Genomic DNA, 20,647 nt, shown 5'->3' with positions numbered 1-20,647 from the left:
TTACACCGTATCTAGCACTGATCTACTCTTTACACCGTATCTAGAAGTGATATACTCTTTACGCCGTGTCTAACACTGATCTACTCTTTACACCGTATCTAGCACTGATCTACTCTTTACACCGTATCTAGCATTCATCTACTCTTTGTCGTACCTAGAACTGATCTACTCTTTACACTGTATCTTACAATGATCTAATATAAAGCTGTGCCTACTCTTTGACTCTTATCGAATCTAACTTTTATCTACTCTTTACATCGTATCATCGTCTCTAGTACGTATCTATTTTCACCCATGCGCAATGGCGTATTTTCCAATTATTTTCTCTGTATTTGTTTGGCATTCACAATTATCTACACAACATGTATCTGCCATTTTATGATGCTAACACCTTGCACCTTTAACTGTCGTGACAGTGTTAATAAGCATAACAACATCTGTAGAATAATATCTGCATTGCAACGTATCTCACTAATTTTATGAAAATGAATGGTATAAAAATGTATTGTATAATATAACCTCATGGGCAAAAATCAATAAATAATAAATAGTCGACAGCTCTGTACGTATTAGTTCACCTTCACTCAGAGATGGTATCCCGGGGATAAACGCTAAACTACAGTGCCCAGCACTGCAGGTGTGACATATATTCTGTAGTAGTGAGTGAGTTTAGTTTTAGCAATATTCCGGGAGTATATCACGGCGAGGGCACCAGAAATGGGTTTCGCACATAGTACAAATGTACGGAATCGAACCCGGGTCTTCGGCGACAATGATTCTGCAGTAAAATAGTGACCTCTCAGAAGCCCCTGATGAAACAAACTCAACATGTTACAAGAGTGAGTGAATGGATTTAGGTTCACACCGCTCTTAACAATATTCTAGCAATTTCACGGAGGGGGACACCAGAAACGGTCTTCACGCACTGCACCAATGTGGGTAATCGAACCCGGGTCTTCAACGTGACGCGCGAACTAGGCTACCGCACAGACCCTATACGAGTGAGGAAAAACACACCAGTTTATGCATTGTCTATTAAATAGTAACATTTGAAAACTAACATTACATACCAACCAACATTGTATATACGTGATTTCTGCAGGTGTATAAGCAATAGATATATAAAATATGAGTCAAGATATTTCTTCTTGATAAAACACCTCTTTGTCTGCACAAGATCTTTCGCAGTTCAACGGCTCTTCAGTGTCGTCATAGGCAACGCATGACGGTAATAACTATGTCGTCATCATACTGACATGTACAAGCATAATACTACTACAATTGTTGATACTGCTAGATGAAGTCATGAACTAAGTCAGTCTAAAGCGTTAATTTAAGGGGATGCTTCAGGAATAGCGCTCCAGCCGACACTTATGCCTGGACGAATTAGACTGGTCTTGAAAGTATAACAGAAATCTTTCTTTTTGCTGGCCAAGACCAGTCACGTCACTCTTGCAATCGTCAAATGTCATTATCTAGCCTCATGTAAGAATGTCGAGTTTTGATTGGTCCACGTGACTCTGATAAAATACTATGTACATCCATCACGATCCGCCAGCGGGAGTATACGACTTTTATACTCCCGCTGCGAAAGTCATATCCCGCTACGCCTCGGTGACGACGCGAGAAGTGAGAAAAAGCGTGCATCGACAAGCCTTTAGTGACGTATATTGAGGTCAAACGATCAGCTGGTGTCAACATGGCAGCAAGTCGATTCGATGCGTGTTGTTTCGTTTTAATTTAGTGAAAACATTCAGCTAGATAGAAGCGTTATCACATCGTGTCTCGGGAAATACGGGGTTTTATCAGCCTCCGGCTCGGGGAATACAACCTTATTCGGGACTGATAAAACCCCGCATTTCCCTCGACACGATGTGATATCTTATATTGTTAACCGTCGTCGCTATGTCTGTGGATTTGACCCCGAAGTTCATTTGTGGTAGAACACCCAGAATATGTCCAAACCATGCATTTAAAACTGTTAGGGATAGACCAGCTACCAACATGAACAAAACCTGAGGTCCTTTTCCCAATTATATATGTTATTGAAGGTTTTTTTGTCCTTTTGTAGCAATGTGATAAGCAAGATAAATATGTTGATCTTGCATCCCAAGTTACCCGTCGCCGGACGTCCCATTGTTCTCGGCTCCTTTAGTTTGGTATTTCATTGCGCGTAGCACTTCCGACACTAAGGATGATGAAGAAGGCGAGCCTCCATATTCTCTGGAAAGTTCTTTGTATTTTCAACGAGACAGTGCTTCCTGGATAACTTCCTGTTTGCTGTCAGAGCTTCTTTTAGAGAGGGGGCATGGGTACTTGAGCTGATGATGAGCTTAACGGGCCTTGTTATTCCAGGATTACCCAAACCCTCTCTGATGCATGTTATTTTAATCCGTGAAACAATAGTAATAAAGATATAATGATAGAAGCTGTTAGCAAACTAGTACTCCTCCTCCTCCTGCTACTATTGCTGCTGCTGCTACTACCACTACTACAGCATATACTAGTCACTAATAGAAAAGTTGAATGTTTATACTGCATCATATTTTAAGTCCCTTGAGCAGCGCAACCATTGATGGCTTAAATTTCTTTTTGTTCATTGACCTAATGACCAAGGCTCCGTCCAACCGACCGACGGTTAGTCAGTGCATCGTCAAGCTAATAAAACTTTCACGACTTCAGAATGTCCTTATATTCAGCAAACTGTTGCATCTTCTCAATAAGCCAGGGTCCGTACTTTGTCCCAGGTTCTGGCGCAACCTCGATGACACTTGTTTCAGTGTAGTTGTTATTCATAACGTGTTTAAACGGCATCATTCGTCCTATCTCAGCACCATACCTCGGCTCGAAGAAGAAAGGTACAGAGTATCGGTCCATACCCGTTTCAACCACCCTGTGTCTGGTTGCCTTGAAACGTCCATTACTAGTCTTGGATAAGATGTCCCCAATGTTCATGACAAGAGAGTTAGGCCTTGGTTCCACGTCAACCCATTTGTCATTTTGGTTGAGTATTTGAAGCCCTCGATAGTGGAAAGTGGCCAAGAGGGTCACGAAGCCAGAATCAGAATGTTCAGAACAACAGAGCACCGTGTCACCATCTCTTGCTGTGTCTGGAGGGGTGGAGGGCCGCAGTGGGTAGTGAAGAAGACGAAGAGTTGACAATGTGTCAGGAAGAAACATCGACTCAAACCAGTACTCGTCTAATCCCGACCCCAAAGCCAACAATCGCAGTATTTCTGTTCCAGTGTTTAGGATAGCTTTGTAGTACTGTTGCATATCTCTCAGGAACTCATCAAAACCGTCCATATAGCGAGGCCAGAGGTTAGGCTCGGTGAACATAGGATGTATATCGGGATCGTTGAATGGACAGTCCTCAACTCCTATCTCAAATCCTTCCTTGTACGACGACTCACCTGGTTGTAGAGGGAAGTAGCCACGGTATTTGTTTTTGTTGACTGGATTCCATTTATATTTGGAGATCATGCGTTTGTCTTCTGATGAGAGAGAGAAAAATCGTTTGGTATTTTCCAGAAGTGTCTCCAGATCTACTCCTGGAGCGTTGACGACATAAAGGAAACCAACTGTCTCTAGAGCTGTAACCAGCTCTTCAGCGACTTGTAGTCTCTGTGTCTTGTCCTGCGCCTTCTTCAGATCTATGACTGGAAGCTGCGCTTTTGTTTCCATTATGTATTTCCACTTCACAGATGCTCGTAAGTATACCTGTAAAATATTGAGACGGTTTTAGACAAACACCGTAAGATATTCATTTAAGTTGGATATATTTGATAAAAACTAAATTATAACAGTGTTCAGATCACTGAATTCGTTATTTACCAAATATACCAAATAAACTCTGAGGACGTGTAGCTCCTGCAGTACCAGTTTCTTGGACACAGGGGACACGGATTGCGTCCCTTGGACACACCAAAAACCGGCGAATGTGGATTAGAATCCCAATTATGTTTCTGTGTGTTTAACAGAATACTTGCGTTCGAATGTGTAACGTCCCAGACAGCTATTCCAAAATACTTGTACCACGGCATGGTACCATGGCAAGGGAAGAGGGGCTGCTCATGTTTGTTGCACGTCTCTGGGTGGCCCTGACACTCCCTCACAATCATAATACAAACCTTGACGCCCTCTGATTGAATCAATCAGCTATCACCAGGTGTATAGGTCTTTAGTGTTAGCATACAACAGCGAAAAAAGCTTCGATATGAAATGCCTCTTGATTACCTACTGAGGAAACACAAACAAACATGTCCGCCATGCTTTGCAATTATCATATACCTGTTTTACTGTGCAGATTCACCCTTAATTATAACGCGCATATTTAGTCTACAACAAGACTTAGGACAGAACAAAGTACTTGCTAAACTCTGACTACCTTGCAGATATCGACAGAATAAAATTGCGTTCGGATGTGCATGGACCTGTTTCAAAAGGCGCTGCATATGTTTACTTCTAATGTTTACTGCTGCTAATTCACCCTAGTCATGCACATGGATACACCTGATACGTCTACTTGCTCGTTTGTGAGCCAATCACATCCGGTAGTCAGTTATGATATCAATGAGGACACTGACGTTGTTGTCTTGGACCATCATGCCATGTCATGGTACAACTATGTTGTCTCGGTTGTACTCTCAAGAGACCTTACATGGGCAATATGAAGTAATGTTTGGGCAGTTATTGGGATCAGCTTAACACACTGGTTCTAACTTTGTCACGCTGCCTTAGCACTCTCCCGCCAGATACGTCCATGCCTACTGACGTCCAAGTGAATGTGGACGTTATAACATATAACGACACATCATCGTCGATTCTCCTTGGTTCGACTCAGTGAATGCGCCATTGTTTGTTGACGATGCTACTAAAGGTCGCCAGGTAGGTAGAAGATCTGCATGCATACAACCGCTAAACGTAGCCGTAACACTGGTGAGCATATTACACGACGACTTGACTGGCTGTTTCGGCTTGATTTCTTAAAGCTTGGTTTCCTGTAAATTGATCCTGGACTTGTGTTCATGATCAGTGGCGCCCTGTCCGAGATTCCATAAGGAATTATCCCAGAGTCTGCAATTTGCCGACTGAAACACATGGTATGTGCAGAGTACCTCTCTCCCACCAGTTTCAAGCACAGTTCACAGATAATCATTACATCGTACTTGTCTGTACTAATCAGGGCCCCGTTTCACAAAGTTCCCGTACGCCTAAGATCTCGCAAGTTTCTCGTAGCACCCGTAGCTCCAGGGTTACAGCATAGGAGGTACAATGACTACGAGAAAACTTACGAGGCTCAGGTCTACGAGAGTTGTGTGAAACGGAACCCTGGTCACAACTAACATCGAATCTAACAAAGAGCGATCGAGGTTAGTTTAGTAAAAGTAATATTCTAGTACTAGTAATATTCCAGCAATATCATGGCGGGAAGGCCCAGAAATGGGCTTCACACACTGTGCCCTTATAGGGAATTCAACACGGCTCTCCTGCGTGTCGAGTGAAAGCTGTAACCATAAGGCTTCTGCATTTCCCTTGAAGCAAGATCAGAAGGCTGCGTGTTTCTTTGGACGATTAAAATCATCAACACAAATGGCCCAAAAGAAATATATTTGACGACCGTTTACTGGACTGTCAAATAGAAAATGAACACCTTCCTCGACATACAGAGGAATTGTTTGTATGCAATGTTTCGGGGGCTGGTGATACTTTTGGTTTCGATATCAGAAACCTTTATATCTATGTCAGTTTGGTTTGACAATTAACCTTACTTCCGACGACCCTTTCCACTATTTATATCCCACACTTTTATAAAAGAGTACATGTACATTTATAAGTTTACGGCGAGTATTTTTCAACCTCACGAACTCCATACTCCATACGTATACCTAGTGCTGAGGGAAATTAACTATTACGCATTATCTTTAAAAACACAATAATGAATAATGAAAATGCCCGAAATAGGACATCTGTATCAGCTGCCAGATGCACTCTAGCACACAACATAACCGTATATGCATGTCCCTACTTCTAATAGTATTTTATACCATTAAAAAGGTAAGGGTTATTCCACTTTGCGAGTATACCACTCAATGCCAATGCATATGAGAAAAAGTAATATATATCCATATATATATCCATATGTATATATCCAGATGATACATTTCCGAAGGAATAGTAATATATTGTCGTTTTTTCCTTTAATTTCTCTTTATGATATGTGTCCTCCTTGGTTTCATCATGTGTATTTTGACCAGTCTTGTAAATCTAATATCTCCTGCCTTTTTCAGTGGTATACATATCATAACCACAAGAAATCCCCGCTGAAAGGATAGCCATTTGTTCCATTTGGATAGGTCTATAGGCAGATGTTCTGAAACACTATCAAATAGTGATATCAAGTGTTCACAATGAATAGGTTTTTTTTCCCAGATATGAATATTTTGATCCAGAAGATAGGCTAACGAATGTATGTAACAAATGCCGCACTAACTTGTGTATCATATTCCTTTACATAAATCTTAAGCTTGATTTAATTTATGAATTCTGACAACTGGATATGTAAAACCCTTTCTGAGCGAGCGATGTAGATATATAAAAGTATGCATGTTATGAATCGCTTTTCTTTAGAAACAATTTCAGTGGTACTGCAGGGCAATGAACACTTGAACCAAATAAACTCCAACGACAGTACTATGGGAGGACAATGATAACGACAAACACGGTTCCTTAATTCTGATAATTCCCTTCTAAAAACCGAGTCCATGGTTCCAGTCCGACTGTGACGTTACGTTGTATGTTTTTTTAATTCACATATGTGTAAGATAGCAGGTGATTGTGATAGGGTGAGCGCAACCAAGTCATCATGATGCCTTTTCTAAAAACATTTTGTAGCATTTTGGGGGAAATAGTCACTAAATGTTAAATTTAGTTCCTTGCTAACAGTTTCTTAAGCTCCGTGGACCTCTGTTCCTGATACAGTTCTGGATCTAGCGCTAGGAGAGCTTCGAAAATCGAGGCCCAGAACACCATCACGGTTACTATAGGTGTCGGAGCGGTGGGTTAGTCTAGTGGTTAAAGCGTTCGCTCGTCACGCCGAAAACCCGGGATCGATTCCCCACATAGATACAATGTGTGAAGCCCACTTTGGTGTTCCTGCTGTGCTATTGCTGGAATAAAAGCTGTGTAAAACTAAACTCAACCTCACTCAATCCTACATGTGTCAATAGCCTACCTTAAGTCCATGGGAGAGTTGCCAGAATGACAGTCTATGTGGGTAGTCTTTAATTTTAGCATCAACAGATGCTGTTGCTCTTGTTGTGTTCAGCTGCTGCACAGTAGGGTCAGTGCGTGCTGAGTGTATGTATGTATGCTTATTAGTCCACGAACACTGACGTTACTCCCTATTATGTCGGAAAGATGTGTTATTACAATTTCCTGCCATTCATGGCAGTCATTTTTCAAAGCTGATCCCTCTTCTGACTTTTAAAGAGCATGCATACATCTCAGGCTTAAGGAGCAGCAGTTTTCAACCTGATCAATATCACATCGTCCATTTTACTAACTCCGTATTCCACAAGAATGCCTAGTATGTTTTGTTGAATTCAGCGAACACGTGGATACTGCTTCCATAGATCTGAAGACAGCGAGAGTGTGTATTGTTTACCTTCATGTTCAGCAATATTCAAACGATATCATGTTCAGCAACATTCAAACGATATCATGTTCAGCAATATTCAAACGATATTATGTTCAGCAGCCTATAAATTATTGTGACTCAGCCAGTCACACCAGGGACAGAATGTGTGATAGAAGGCGCGTGTGTGATATCCTCAAGACGTCAGTAAGCCGAATTACCATCACGGTAATATAATTTTTAAGACATGACAACAGTTGTCTGCAGTTGTTTTTGATTTGTATGTAATGTCAATGAATGTGTGATAGAAGGCGCGTGTGTGATATCCTCAAGACGTCAGTAAGCCGAATTACCATCATGGTAATATAATTTTTAAGACATGACAGCAGTTGTCTTCAGTTGTTTTTGATTTGTACGTAATGTCAATGAATGTGTGATAGAAGGCGCGTGTTTGATATCCTCAAGACGTCAGTAAGCCGAATTACCATCATGGTAATATAATTTTTAAGACATGACAACAGTTGTCTGCAGTTGTTTTTGATTTGTATGTAATGTCAATGAATGTGTGATAGAAGGCGCGTGTTTGATATCCTCAAGACGTCAGTAAGCCGAATTACCATCATGGTAATATAATTTTTAAGACATGACAGCAGTTGTCTTCAGTTGTTTTTGATTTGTACGTAATGTCAATGAATGTGTGATAGAAGGCGCGTGTTTGATATCCTCAAGACGTCAGCAAGCCGAATTACCATCATGGTAATATAATTTTTAAGACATGACAACAGTTGTCTGCAGTTGTTTTTGATTTGTATGTAATGTCAATGAATGTGTGATAGAAGGCGCGTGTTTGATATCCTCAAGACGTCAGTAAGCCGAATTACCATCATGGTAATATAATTTTTAAGACATGACAGCAGTTGTCTTCAGTTGTTTTTGATTTGTACGTAATGTCAATGAATGTGTGATAGAAGGCGCGTGTTTGATATCCTCAAGACGTCAGCAAGCCGAATTACCATCATGGTAATATAATTTTTAAGACATGACAACAGCTGTCTGCAGTTGTTTTTGATTTGTATGTAATGTCAATGCGAGTTCACGCAAGCATAGTATGAAATCACAGCGAGCATCACATCATTACCAACGATAATTGTAACTCTATATCACCCTACTGACCAGACACCGATAACGCTTGACGACGTTAGTTTTGATATCACCTACCCACATCAGAGGTGGTATCACGTGATCAATGCGTGTTGGGAAATCGAAAACGTGAAAAATCTGACCCTTCTTCGCCTATGGCTATAGCAGTACAGTGAGGGCTTTAAACAATAGGGGCTGTTGGGTAGCCGAATGGGTGCTTCGTGACGCTGAACACATGGGTTCGATTCCACAGATGAGTACAATGAGTGAAGCCCATTTTCTGTAGTCTTCCCATGATATTGTTGGAATACTGCTGAAACCGGCATAAAACCATACTCACTCACCGTAAAGAATAAGACCGGGAACTGATATACGACCTAAAAATACACCTGTAAACTTTCTGTAGATTCGGTTGCATTGTATTATGCGAGCATCATTTCGGAAATCGGTCTGCAAACAGTAGTCAGAGCATCGCAACCTGTCATTCCCATTTTGTGATATAAATGTTCTAACATATCTACAAGCAATGAAACAAAACGGTGTAAAACACTGAAATAAGTGGTGGTGGCTGTTGACCACTAGAAAATTCAACAGGGTCACGATAGTGTATGAGTATAGATGGGTATAATGTTTGATTTGCATTATTGTAGATCAACCAGCGGTGACAACCTAATATCAACTTGTCATGCGAGGGTGTGATGAGGCTGTTTCGGCTTGATTTTTCAAATCTTTGTTCCCTGTTAACCTGTGTTCATGATCTGGGATGACCCAAAGTTTGCAATTCGCAGACTGAGACACGTGGAACGTACTGGCTACCTCTTGCCGAACCTTAGGAGTTTCAAGCATGCCAAGAGTACTCAGACATTCTTTACAGTGTTAATTTGTCCTTTTTATGACTCACGTGTAATCTTTAATACTCTATAACAGATAAACACTGAACCATTGCGTTATGGGAGTTACAAGGAGGCATTTAGACTATATTAATAGGTAAGCGATTGCCATGTGTGTTTGTGTAGTACGAGCGCAAGTGTGTTGTTTAACGTCATAACAAGCAATATCTGAACGATGGAATTCAATTAACTACATGATTAACCTTGCAAATCTTCATTTAGATCTTTGGGTTGAAAGGAAACTATTTTTCAACGTCGCAGACGTTTTGCATAGCAGTTCTTGTGATGTAATTACAAGATTCGACTAAAACCAGACGTAGGTTTGTAAGTTTGTATATCATAAGCCGATGATTCCACCATAGGTGTCTTTCAATTAACCTGTAAAATTGAGAAACAATTTATTCATTAGCAATAATTTAAACCTGGACACAGATATGTATTACATAATGAAAAATAACAGCTAAATAGTTCTCAACATTTCTTTCTCACAACCGTTGAATCATAACCACTTCTTTATCCATAAACGGTGAAGCTCTTCTGAATTAAGACCAGATTACCCAAAACAGAGAATGCCATAATTGGCAGCATGAACATACCATTTGACATTCAACAATCATTTGCAAATTTCCGCTTGATCATGCATTCACGAAAATGGCAGCAATTTAGCAGCACTGAGTACATCAGATTGGATTGTTTCATGCAGCTGTAGTCACAGGGAACGATGTAAGGATGTGTCTGTACTCGAGAAATTGCTGCATCTTCCCAATAAGCCAGGGTCCGTATTTCATCCCTTGATCAACTGTTGTCATGTCCGTGGATGTGGCTGTTACAGTCATGTTCTTCCCCACGTCTTGTACAAATGGAATCATGCGTCCTATCTCAGCACCATATCTCGGCTCGAAGAAGAAAGGTACAGAGTATCGGTCCATACCCGTTTCAACCACCCTGTGTCTGGTTGCCTTGAAACGTCCATTACTAGTCTTGGATAAGATGTCCCCAATGTTCATGACAAGAGAGTTAGGCCTTGGTTCCACGTCAACCCATTTGTCATTTTGGTTGAGTATTTGAAGCCCTCGATAGTGGAAAGTGGCCAAGAGGGTCACAAAGCCAGAATCAGAATGTTCAGAACAACAGAGCACCGTGTCACCATCTCTTGCTGTGTCTGGAGGGGTGGAGGGCCGCAGTGGGTAGTGAAGAAGACGAAGAGTTGACAATGTGTCAGGAAGAAACATCGACTCAAACCAGTACTCGTCTAATCCCGACCCCAAAGCCAACAATCGCAGTATTTCTGTTCCAGTGTTTAGGATAGCTTTGTAGTACTGTTGCATATCTCTCAGGAACTCATCAAAACCGTCCATATAGCGTGGCCAGAGGTTAGGCTCGGTGAACATAGGATGTATATCGGGATCGTTGAATGGACAGTCCTCAACTCCTATCTCAAATCCTTCCTTGTACGACGACTCACCTGGCTGTAGTGGAAAGTAACCACGGTACTTGTTTTTATTCAGTGGATTCCATTTCTGTTTGGCCAACATGTGTTTCTCTACGGATGAAAGGGCAAAGAATGTGTCACAGTTTTTCAAAAGTGTCTCCAGATCTACACCTGGTGCGTTATCGATGTAAAGGAAACCAACTGTCTCTAGAGCTCTGACAAGTTCTCTTGCTACTTGTAGTCTCTGTGTCTTGTCCCGAGCTTTCTTCAGATCTATAACTGGCAGCTCTGAATGGTCCTCCATTGTCGCGCTGTATCAGAGGATGGTTTTTCTTCGAGTATTAGAGCAGATGTTTTGATATCTACAACATGACAAGTTTCAAGGTGAAAATCAAGTAAGACAACCTATCAAAATATTGCATCTCTTGACTGTGTATACGTCGATTGGCCTTCTTGACACTAAACAAAGTGGAAATGCATTGCAAATATTCTAAAGTAAGTATGAAATTAGTTCATACGCAGAACTTTATCGCCTTTGTAAGACTTCTGTGTCATCCCGAAGGACTCTCTTTGTTTGAATATGTTTGAAATGCAAATATACAGGTTCCTCAGAGACAAATACAAACACAATCAAATATACATGTATTCATAAGCATAAATCCGTCTCTTACAAACTCTGTGTCTTCTTTTACTTCCTTACTGATAAGCTGAACAAGAAAAGCAACCATTGGGTCATGTGTAGACTGTTATCTTCATCGTTACTGACTCATTTTAGATAATTTGTGTCTTAATCAACACCCTTGTCATCCGTGTTGACAATAAAGGCACAAGAGATAGTAACAACAGAAAGTTTTACACTCAGCAGCTGAGGTGTAGCCTCGTGGTGAAAGTGTTCGTTCGTTACGCACGAAAATCGGGTTTGATTTCCCAAATGGATACAAAGTGTGAAGCCCATTTCTGGTGTCCCACGACGTAATATAGCTTGAATGTTGCGAAAAAACTAAATTCACTTACTCAGCAACCGGGTTACGTGTCATCTCGAATTTACACCTTTCTCGTTTTTCAATGTTCCAGGTAAGCACTACCTAATATTGCTACATCTACGGTATTCCATTCTTCCTTAAGTATGAGATAAACCGACCATGAAAACATAAAATGGAGACATAATTTATAGCCGATATTGGTGCCAGTTTACTAATATTGATATTAAATTAAATCAGAATGAGAGACACAGCTTTGAGGGTCCAGTTACACTAAATGAATGTGCTTCAGTTTTAAACTCTATGACAAATGGAAAGAGTCCAGGATCCGACGATTTTCCAGGAGAATTCTGCAAGCTCTTCTGGAAAGATATCGGAACTGTTCTCTTTAGATCTATAACACATGCCTTCTATATTGGAACTTCGTCAAAAACAGAAAACAGAGGTAAGCGTTACTTAAAAAACAGGCCCCGACAACTTTATTAAATGTAGCCTATTAAACAGCTTCTAGAATAATAGCAAAGAGAATCAAGGATGTTCAACCGAACATCATAAGCGAAACGCATACGGGCTTTCCTGAGGACCGAGTCATTGGTGAAAATACAAGAATATTACATTATATCATGAATTACTGTGAAACACACAAAAATCCGGGATTTCTTATAACAGTAGATTTTGAAAAAGCCTTTAACACTTGGATTGTCAGTTTATATATAAAGCACTGGAAGCATTCAGTTTGGGACCTTCTCTCAGACAAAGGTTTAATTTATTTGAAGATAATGGGAACAGTGCAACAATAAGCACAGAGCGCATTTCAAATTGTTTTAATCTTGAAAGAGGCTATATACATGACGATCCTATCTCCCCATATCTATTTATCATTTGTGCAGAATTATTATACATATCTCTTAAAGGTCACATGCAACGTAAAACACAACAGATTGTGCACTTACCGAGACAAATCATAAAAAATGCCAATTCAACCTATAAAGTTGAAAAAAACGCGATGAAAAAAAGCCCGCGAAATCGAATTTGAAACGTTTCACTAAATTCCCCCCACCGCTGGGGGGAAAACTGGTTTCAACAGCTGTGCTGCGCTGCGTCCATAACGCATGCGCAGTGAATAGGTTCGTGGAGCTTGAAACAGTATGCATGCCCAGCGTCTGAGGTCGTGAGCAGTAGTCTAATCTTGGTTGTGTACACAAACAAGTACATAATCTACTCGTTACGTAAAACAACTTCTTGATTGTGGTGAGCAGTCTCTGTCACAGAGAAAGCTCAGTGTCTGGTTTATTCACACCTATATGTCTGTCTGCCTGTCTGCTAAAGACAACATGCAATACACAGCTTCAGTCATTGACCACGTGCAATTTGAACTTAACACCTATCAGACTATACGACATAAAGAAAATAAGTTGATTTATGACTCGTGCACCCGAGTCCCGTGTCTGCCACATTATGTAATTAGGCACGTGAGATACACATGACATGTTTTTTTGTCTGTGGGTTGCAAACAAACTACATTCATTTTTTTCGGATGACTGGATCTGACGGAAACTTGTGCAAACTCTTGTCAGATTCAAGTCCTGTTTTGTACTTGGACGAATGACAGTTTCCAGCCACGCAGTAGTTTACCATCTCTACTGACATGATTATTTATTGGATCGAGCGCAAATTCAGGGAACATGTATTTTCTAAACCCAACATCTCTATATACATTCTTCATGGATAACGACTTCTTTTCGTGTATATGATTTTGCTTGACAACAGTATATGAATTCATACTGAAACGACGCATCAAGAACACAAAAAGAAGTTGTTATATCATGAAGAATTTTACTTTCTTGTGACTGGCTATACTTCTAAAATGCCCATCAAACAGATCATCTTTCTGTACACACAATGAACCCTCAGCATATCAGCAAATGGAACAGCCAATCGGAAGCCGTCGTTACACTTGAGTGCATATCCACCCACTACGACTGGGTTCGGTCTCCCGAGGGCTTCGTTTCGGGGGAAGTAAGCCCAAGTACAAAATATTGCTCTTTTGAATCGCGATTGTACGCTTATAATTTTGTTTAAAAGCAGCAATGTATATTCTATGTCATGAATAAGTGATAAATGTGTTTTAATTATGTTTGATGTTTTGGTTGCATGTGACCTTTAAGAATTATACTTGGATATAAGGTATTGATATTTATGGTGTTGAATATATAATTTCCCAATACAGTGATGATGCAAATTTCACCATAGAAGGACCACAGGAGGGACTCTCGGAACATATTGGAACTTTACAAAAATTTCTTAACGCGTATGGTTTAAAAATTAATTTGCCAGAAGACCAAGGCTATTTTGATTGGTTTAAAAAAAATGCAAATAAACTCTCTCCCCATTTGCCCTTGCAATGGTCAAAAGAACCTTTCAAATTTTAGGGATAAATTTTTCAACAGACCTGAAACAAATGATTTCCCTGAAGTTTGATAAACAAATTAATAAAACCAGACAGATCTGCTTTTCCACGTCAAAAAGATTACTAACATAAAACGGTAAAATAACGATTATCAAATCACAAATAATCCCTTTATTTACACATCTATTTTCAGACCTTCCAATGCCGGACAAAACCGGCAATATCGTTAAAACTCAATCTTGTTTAAGTTTATTTGGAACGGAAAAGAGATAACATAAAAAGAAGAATACTGATAAATTATTATTCAGAAGGCGGTCTTGGCATGGTTGATGTTGACGTTTTTGTAAATATTTGAAATTGAACTGGATTGAATGGATTGATTATGGCAACACTTGGCACGTGCTTACTGAATGTGAGAGGAAAGCTAGAAGGGATTCTGGTTGGTTGGTTGGTTGTTTAACGCCGCACTCAGCACCATTCCAGCTATATGAGGGTGGTTTGTAAGTAAGTTATCGGTCGTTGCTGAAGACCAGTTCTAACCTGGATCTTCATGGATCCAGAGGGGATTTAGTTCTGAGACATGTGCCGCTTTGATGTAGTCATGATTCATGAGCACGAATATAGGGTCGTCTTGATGGGCAGCAGTCGGGATTCGAATCCACAGTCATAGATGCCTTAAGTTTGCAAGTGATACATAACTCCGCACAGCGAATAGTTGCAGCCCCATAGACGACTGGCCAACCCGTGTGCTCCGGACCCCATCAAAACGATTCAACAAGAAGGTGGGTATGAGAACACAAGAGAGGGATGTTTTCTAGCAACACCTAACAGCTGTTAGTTATCCCTGACACATTTTCTGTAGGTGGTGTAAATTAAAATATCTCATTCTGATTCCAAGCTCCTTTTGGTAACCGTGCCCTACTTCAGTAAGTAATTTTACGTATATACTTCACATTCTTTAGGAAAATATATTAGAAAATATGCTAATCTTCAAAAACATATTCACCCGACAAAAACCCAGTGGTTGCTCTTCCGAGTATTATCAACTGAAATCACAAACATTAAATATTAATATTAATAATATTATTACTTTATATCTCACTGGTCAAACATCATCAATCACTTATCAGTTAAAGCTAATGTTCCCGATTACAATATCTCTCCACATAATGACCTGAACATAGATTCAGGAGAAATGCTTGCAGGTTGTAAATGTAAAGAATGTACCTTCCCGAAAGAGTTCCACTTGTCTTGCTGATCAACCCTCCAGCAGAATCGGCTCTGTTGTGGTGAATATGTCCGTTTTCAAGATATATATTGGTCTTATACAACCAGTTGAAACTAGTTTTCATATGTAAACATATTATTTAATCGGCGTGGGAAGGTCCCGATGTCTGAACTATATGGTAGTAGATAAGCTGGTGAATGCCTACATCCTGGGCCATGGACAGACTGTAGTGGTTGACTTTGAGGGTGTCAAACCCAGTATCCCGGAGTCACAAAAACGTGTATTTCATTTAAAACACGCTAACGGATTTCATACCCATGACATATCGTGGAGGGTGTCTTTGTGAGACTGAAAATGATCTTGTTTGTTCAGAACTTACAACGAGAAGAAATAGGTCAAGGTCACCTATTTCGGTCAGATATGTATATATATTCATGGCTATAGCACAAGCTCAATACTAAAGAGTAAACAAAATGTAATTTTTAACCATTTTTTCTCAATAAATTGTCAAAGAAAGGGTAGTCAATAGCAAAATTGGTTGTGGTTGAACACAGGCTCCCGGCGTCTAACACAAGCAATAGTATGGCAGCCAAGTATTAACTATGCAAATAATGTTATTTGGTTCAGTTGATTAAAAATAACATAGGAAACAATTCACTGGAAAGACGAGTCACAGACCGCCGTCGTATAGCCAGAGTGGCGGTAGGTAGCCTCTTGGTTAAAGCGTTCTTCATGCCGAAGACCCGGGTTCGATTCCCAAATGGGTACAATGAGTGAAGCTCATTTACGGTGTCCCCCGACGTGATATTGCTGGAATATTGCTGAAAGCTGCTTCACTCACTCACTCATTCTAAGGATAGTCGAAACTGATTCTTCATTGTCATTGTCATATATTTTTCATCAGTATGGAATGGCTGTAGTAGCTCAAGCTAAGTGAAAATAACTGATTAGGTGAATGAATAAGCTTTTAAGTTGAGACTGCTTTTGGCATATCATATAGCATATCAGGTTTAAAATATCATCACATAATATTTGCTAATTCAGACACATTTTATCAAGACCCTTGAAAATCAGGGTTACACAATGATTGTACCCATGTAAACAGTAGAACCTCGACCTTCAACATGAGGGAAAGGATTTACCCTCTATGTGGCCCCACATTTAGTACCAGATGCGATTGAAATGAGTGCATTGGATATCAGACCTGACGGTCGGGTGACTTCAAGGTTTCTATCCACTCCCAAAGGCTGTAACGATGCATCCAACTATCGATTGGTTGCAGTTGTCTCCGATAGCAATTACTCGACGGTAGAAACGAAAAACTATTGATCTATTGCATCGATAGTATATGTGGTGTTCGATAGGTTAGTATCACAGGCGCCCACCGCGGGTTCGAAAATCGATAAACTAAGTCACGGTAAACTATCCAACCCACTTACTATATAACCCGTAAAGGTGCATCACTAAATCACGGCGACGTGATCGAAAACCGGACAATTACGCACTCGTCATTGAAGATGTATTTTCACAGTCTCAGCAGTATCAAAAGCTTCTGTCCACATTTCCGATGTGTGTGGGAGGCATATGCACAGGCGTGTCGAGGGGATGCACTTGTTTTGTATTAAATCGCCAAAGACCGAGTGAGTTGCAGTGCCGGAAGTATACAAAACTAGGTCGTCAGCGACGGGCTTTAGAACCTCCGGCAATCTGATTGGTTAATAATGCAAACTACAACTTCACGTGGGTGAAAAAACTGAAGTGTGTTTTGTGCACAAAAGTGTTAGCCAAACCGGGACTTAGTTTATCGATTTTCGGATTCAAGTGTCTTGTCATATTAAAAAGAGACTGAAACCACTTCAGATATCATAATAAATGTACATTCATTTGAGAAATGACTTCAAATGAGACAATTCAGTTGTATATCTATGTATTTGCAATAGCATGTTGCAATATCTCTCAATATTTGTTTTCCCATCCATAGTCACTCCTACTACTTTCTACATGTATACGTGGACATTAGAACACGTGTTTATGACGCTTGTAGCGGGAGAATTAATAGACCGATAAGGCAGGAATGTTTATAACCTACTTAAGACCATGACCTTCATAACCACGAGATAGGTGTAAGTGTTATACAAGAAAACATATAAATACGAGCTGTTTGGATTGTTATTTTACACCGCATTGCTATATCATGTTGTCGGCAACGTATGAAATATGTACGAGGCAATATCAATGACTGAGAGACCTTGTTGAGGACTTGAAGGTCTGTGATAGCAATAGATATACATATACGGAAGAGGTGAACTTCTGTCTGTTAACTGAAAAATAGGCCAGTGGTTACATAACGAGTGCCATTTTACGACCAAGCTACAATTCATACAAGTGATACATCGACCGAGGATTTACTCCTTTTTCGATTCAGGTCACTGTCCATGCTTGTTCATCAATGCTTGGAGTGATTTTTAGGTTTACGCCTCTTTTGGCAATATTCCAGCAACATCACGGCGTGGGACACCAGAAACGGGCTTCACACATTTTACCCATCTGCGGAATCGAACCTGACGAGCGAACGTTCTAACCATTAGGCTACTTCAACGTCTCCAGTGTAATGTTGACAGTGTATTTTGTCTGGACATTTGTACCGAGCCGTTACGTGATCTCAGTGAAAATATAACCATCACCTCTAGTATTATTCAGCCTGGTAAGCAGTTTCTATAAATGCAGCAAAACCGGCGTTAGACTGTTAGATTATACCTTGGTCGCAACAGCTGTCATCCATACATGTGTGGGATGAGATTTCCGGGAATTGTGAGCTGTGACCCTTTGGACTTAACAACCACTGTTTCCTCCATGAATACAAAGGAACTTGGCATCATATCATAAATCCAAAAGATGCTATCCATATTTGAGGGTATGGAGGTATTCTGATTTGTTTGGTGAGTATTTTTCCATGCCAAAGTCGTCAACGTTCCTTCCATAACGACGCTCACGTGTAGATATATCCATACCTAGATACGATTTGAATGGCAATGCGTGAAATATCAAATAGTCTGATAGCAGGTGGACACTGACATTTTTAGATAAGAGATATTCGTTTCTAATGAGAGTGAGTGAGTTTAGTTTTACGCCGCTTTTAGCAATATTCCAGCAATATCACGGCGGGGGACACCAGAAAATGGGCTTCACACATTGTACCCATGTGGGTTTCTAATAAGAGTGAGTGAGTTTAGTTTTACGCTGCACTCAGCAATATTCCAGCTATATGGCGGCGGTCTGTAAATAATCGAGTCTGGACCAGACAATCCAGTGATCAACAACATGAGCATCGATCTGCGCAATTGGGAACCGATGACATGTGTCAACCAAGTCAGCGAGTCTGACCACCCGATCCCGTTAGTCGCCTCTTACGACAAGCTGAGTCGCCTTTTATGGCAAGCATGGGTTGCTGAAGGCCTATTCTACCCCGGGACCTTCACGGGTCGTTTCTAATAAGAAGTATATATGAGCTTAATGAAGGAATTAGGACACACTAGAGAGTGACTGCCAACGATCATGATAGAGGTACATTGTAATTTAAAAGCTGATGTTTTTTTATCACTATTGCATAATACCGCCACGTTGTGTGAAACCTTCATTCGTTCGAAGAGGCATACTGCTCATGAGTCTCTCAGTGATGATTTCAGTTAGTCTTAAACTCACTTTCAAGTTCAGCCACCTTCATCACCGACATGTGACCTTAACTCACACGTCACCCCGTGACGTCCAAGACGGGTTCAGGCAGCGCTTGTTCAATGTCCCCAAACTTGGTCAGCGACCTGCGATCTTAACACTCACGCCACCCCGTAATGTCATAGACGTCCGCACCAAATTTTGACCTTAATGCGCACGTCATCCTGCAATGTCCAAGACGGGTTCCATGGGGTAAAGATCCTAGCTGAGGTCTTTGAATGGCATTTAGAAGTGGTACACACCAGGAAGAGAGTTTTCATTGATCTCAACTTCAACTCGACTAATTGCGGGGTGCCAAATCTGTCATGGGGTCGCATTATTGGCTTCGTTGTCATTTGGTCGTCATCAGACACAATAAGGCCAAGGAAGGACCGCATGGATTTGGATCACCTGAAAACGTGATGCGTGACAAGCATATGACCTCCGTGTCGACAATATGTACACCAATCGCAATATTGCAGTTTCTAATGGGCGGTACAAGACATGGCCGTCGTGCATGTAGATGGGCTGAAAGTAAACAATTCATACCGCCCGATCCGTGGTCCGCAATCCAGTAGCAACTATTTGATGGAGCCTGGTTTCTGACAAAGCAAGAAGTCTGGCTAGCTATCCTCGAAACGTTCGTAGCCCTACGAACTTCTCAAGCCCACACTTAACACATTTGCTACGATCATAGGTAAGAATTCTTAGGGCTACGAACGTTTCGAGCATAAGGGCCTGGGCTCGATCTCGTAACTTTCCTCGTAGCATTTGCACCTCCTATTTTACAGTATACTAGGTACATATGCTACGAGAAAAGATACGAGATCTTAGGCTTACGAGAGTTTTGTGAAACGGGCCCCTGATTTCTGTGGATATGTTGGTCATCATGATCTTGCTACAGTCTTCTTAGACGGCTAATCATAGAGCTTGATTCGTATGTATTAATTAGAACATTTAATAATTTCAATTTCAAAGTCTTAACGTTTTGTTAGCCCGTCAGTTTATTTTTATTATTATGGAAACGCTTTAATCAGCGCTGATACCTTCAAGTTGCCAGCATGTCAATAACTCTCTAACGCTCAGTACGTTAAAACGACTCCCAGGTAGTACATTCACTAACAATGAATGAACTGATTTCAACCACAACTGTTCAATAGGAAGAAACAACAATATGATCAGAATTATTGGCCAGTGGAGTTTAAAGGACCTTCCTAGAA

At 40.6% G+C, this 20,647-nt stretch overlaps 2 protein-coding genes across 3 annotated transcripts; both read right to left on the bottom strand.

Moving 5' to 3' along the window:
- Nucleotides 1–1,067: 1,067 nt before the first annotated feature.
- Nucleotides 1,068–7,256, bottom strand: LOC137292161 (isopenicillin N synthase-like). Its single transcript, XM_067823710.1, has 2 exons — nt 7,235–7,256; nt 1,068–3,720 (listed from the first exon to the last, which is right to left on the bottom strand). Exon 2 carries the CDS (start codon nt 3,682–3,684, stop codon nt 2,671–2,673), a length of 1,014 nt encoding a protein of 337 aa, XP_067679811.1. The 5' UTR covers nt 3,685–3,720; nt 7,235–7,256; the 3' UTR covers nt 1,068–2,670.
- Nucleotides 7,257–10,023: 2,767 nt separating this feature from the next.
- On the bottom strand, nt 10,024–15,777 carry LOC137290989 (isopenicillin N synthase-like). 2 transcript variants are annotated; one of them, XM_067822223.1, is made up of 3 exons: nt 15,716–15,776; nt 15,495–15,534; nt 10,024–11,460 (listed from the first exon to the last, which is right to left on the bottom strand). In XM_067822223.1, exon 3 carries the CDS (start codon nt 11,400–11,402, stop codon nt 10,362–10,364), a length of 1,041 nt encoding a protein of 346 aa, XP_067678324.1. In that variant the 5' UTR covers nt 11,403–11,460; nt 15,495–15,534; nt 15,716–15,776; the 3' UTR covers nt 10,024–10,361. The 2 variants fall into 2 exon arrangements, with proteins under 2 accessions (XP_067678324.1, XP_067678325.1); XM_067822224.1 differs by lacking the exon at nt 15,495–15,534 and having other exon boundaries at nt 15,716–15,777.
- Between the last annotated feature and the right edge of the window lie 4,870 nt (nt 15,778–20,647).

The sequence above is a fragment of the Haliotis asinina genome, chromosome 7 (assembly GCF_037392515.1).
Source record: "Haliotis asinina isolate JCU_RB_2024 chromosome 7, JCU_Hal_asi_v2, whole genome shotgun sequence".
Taxonomy (NCBI): domain Eukaryota; kingdom Metazoa; phylum Mollusca; class Gastropoda; order Lepetellida; family Haliotidae; genus Haliotis; species Haliotis asinina.
This window is presented reverse-complemented; position numbering and strand designations above follow the sequence as displayed.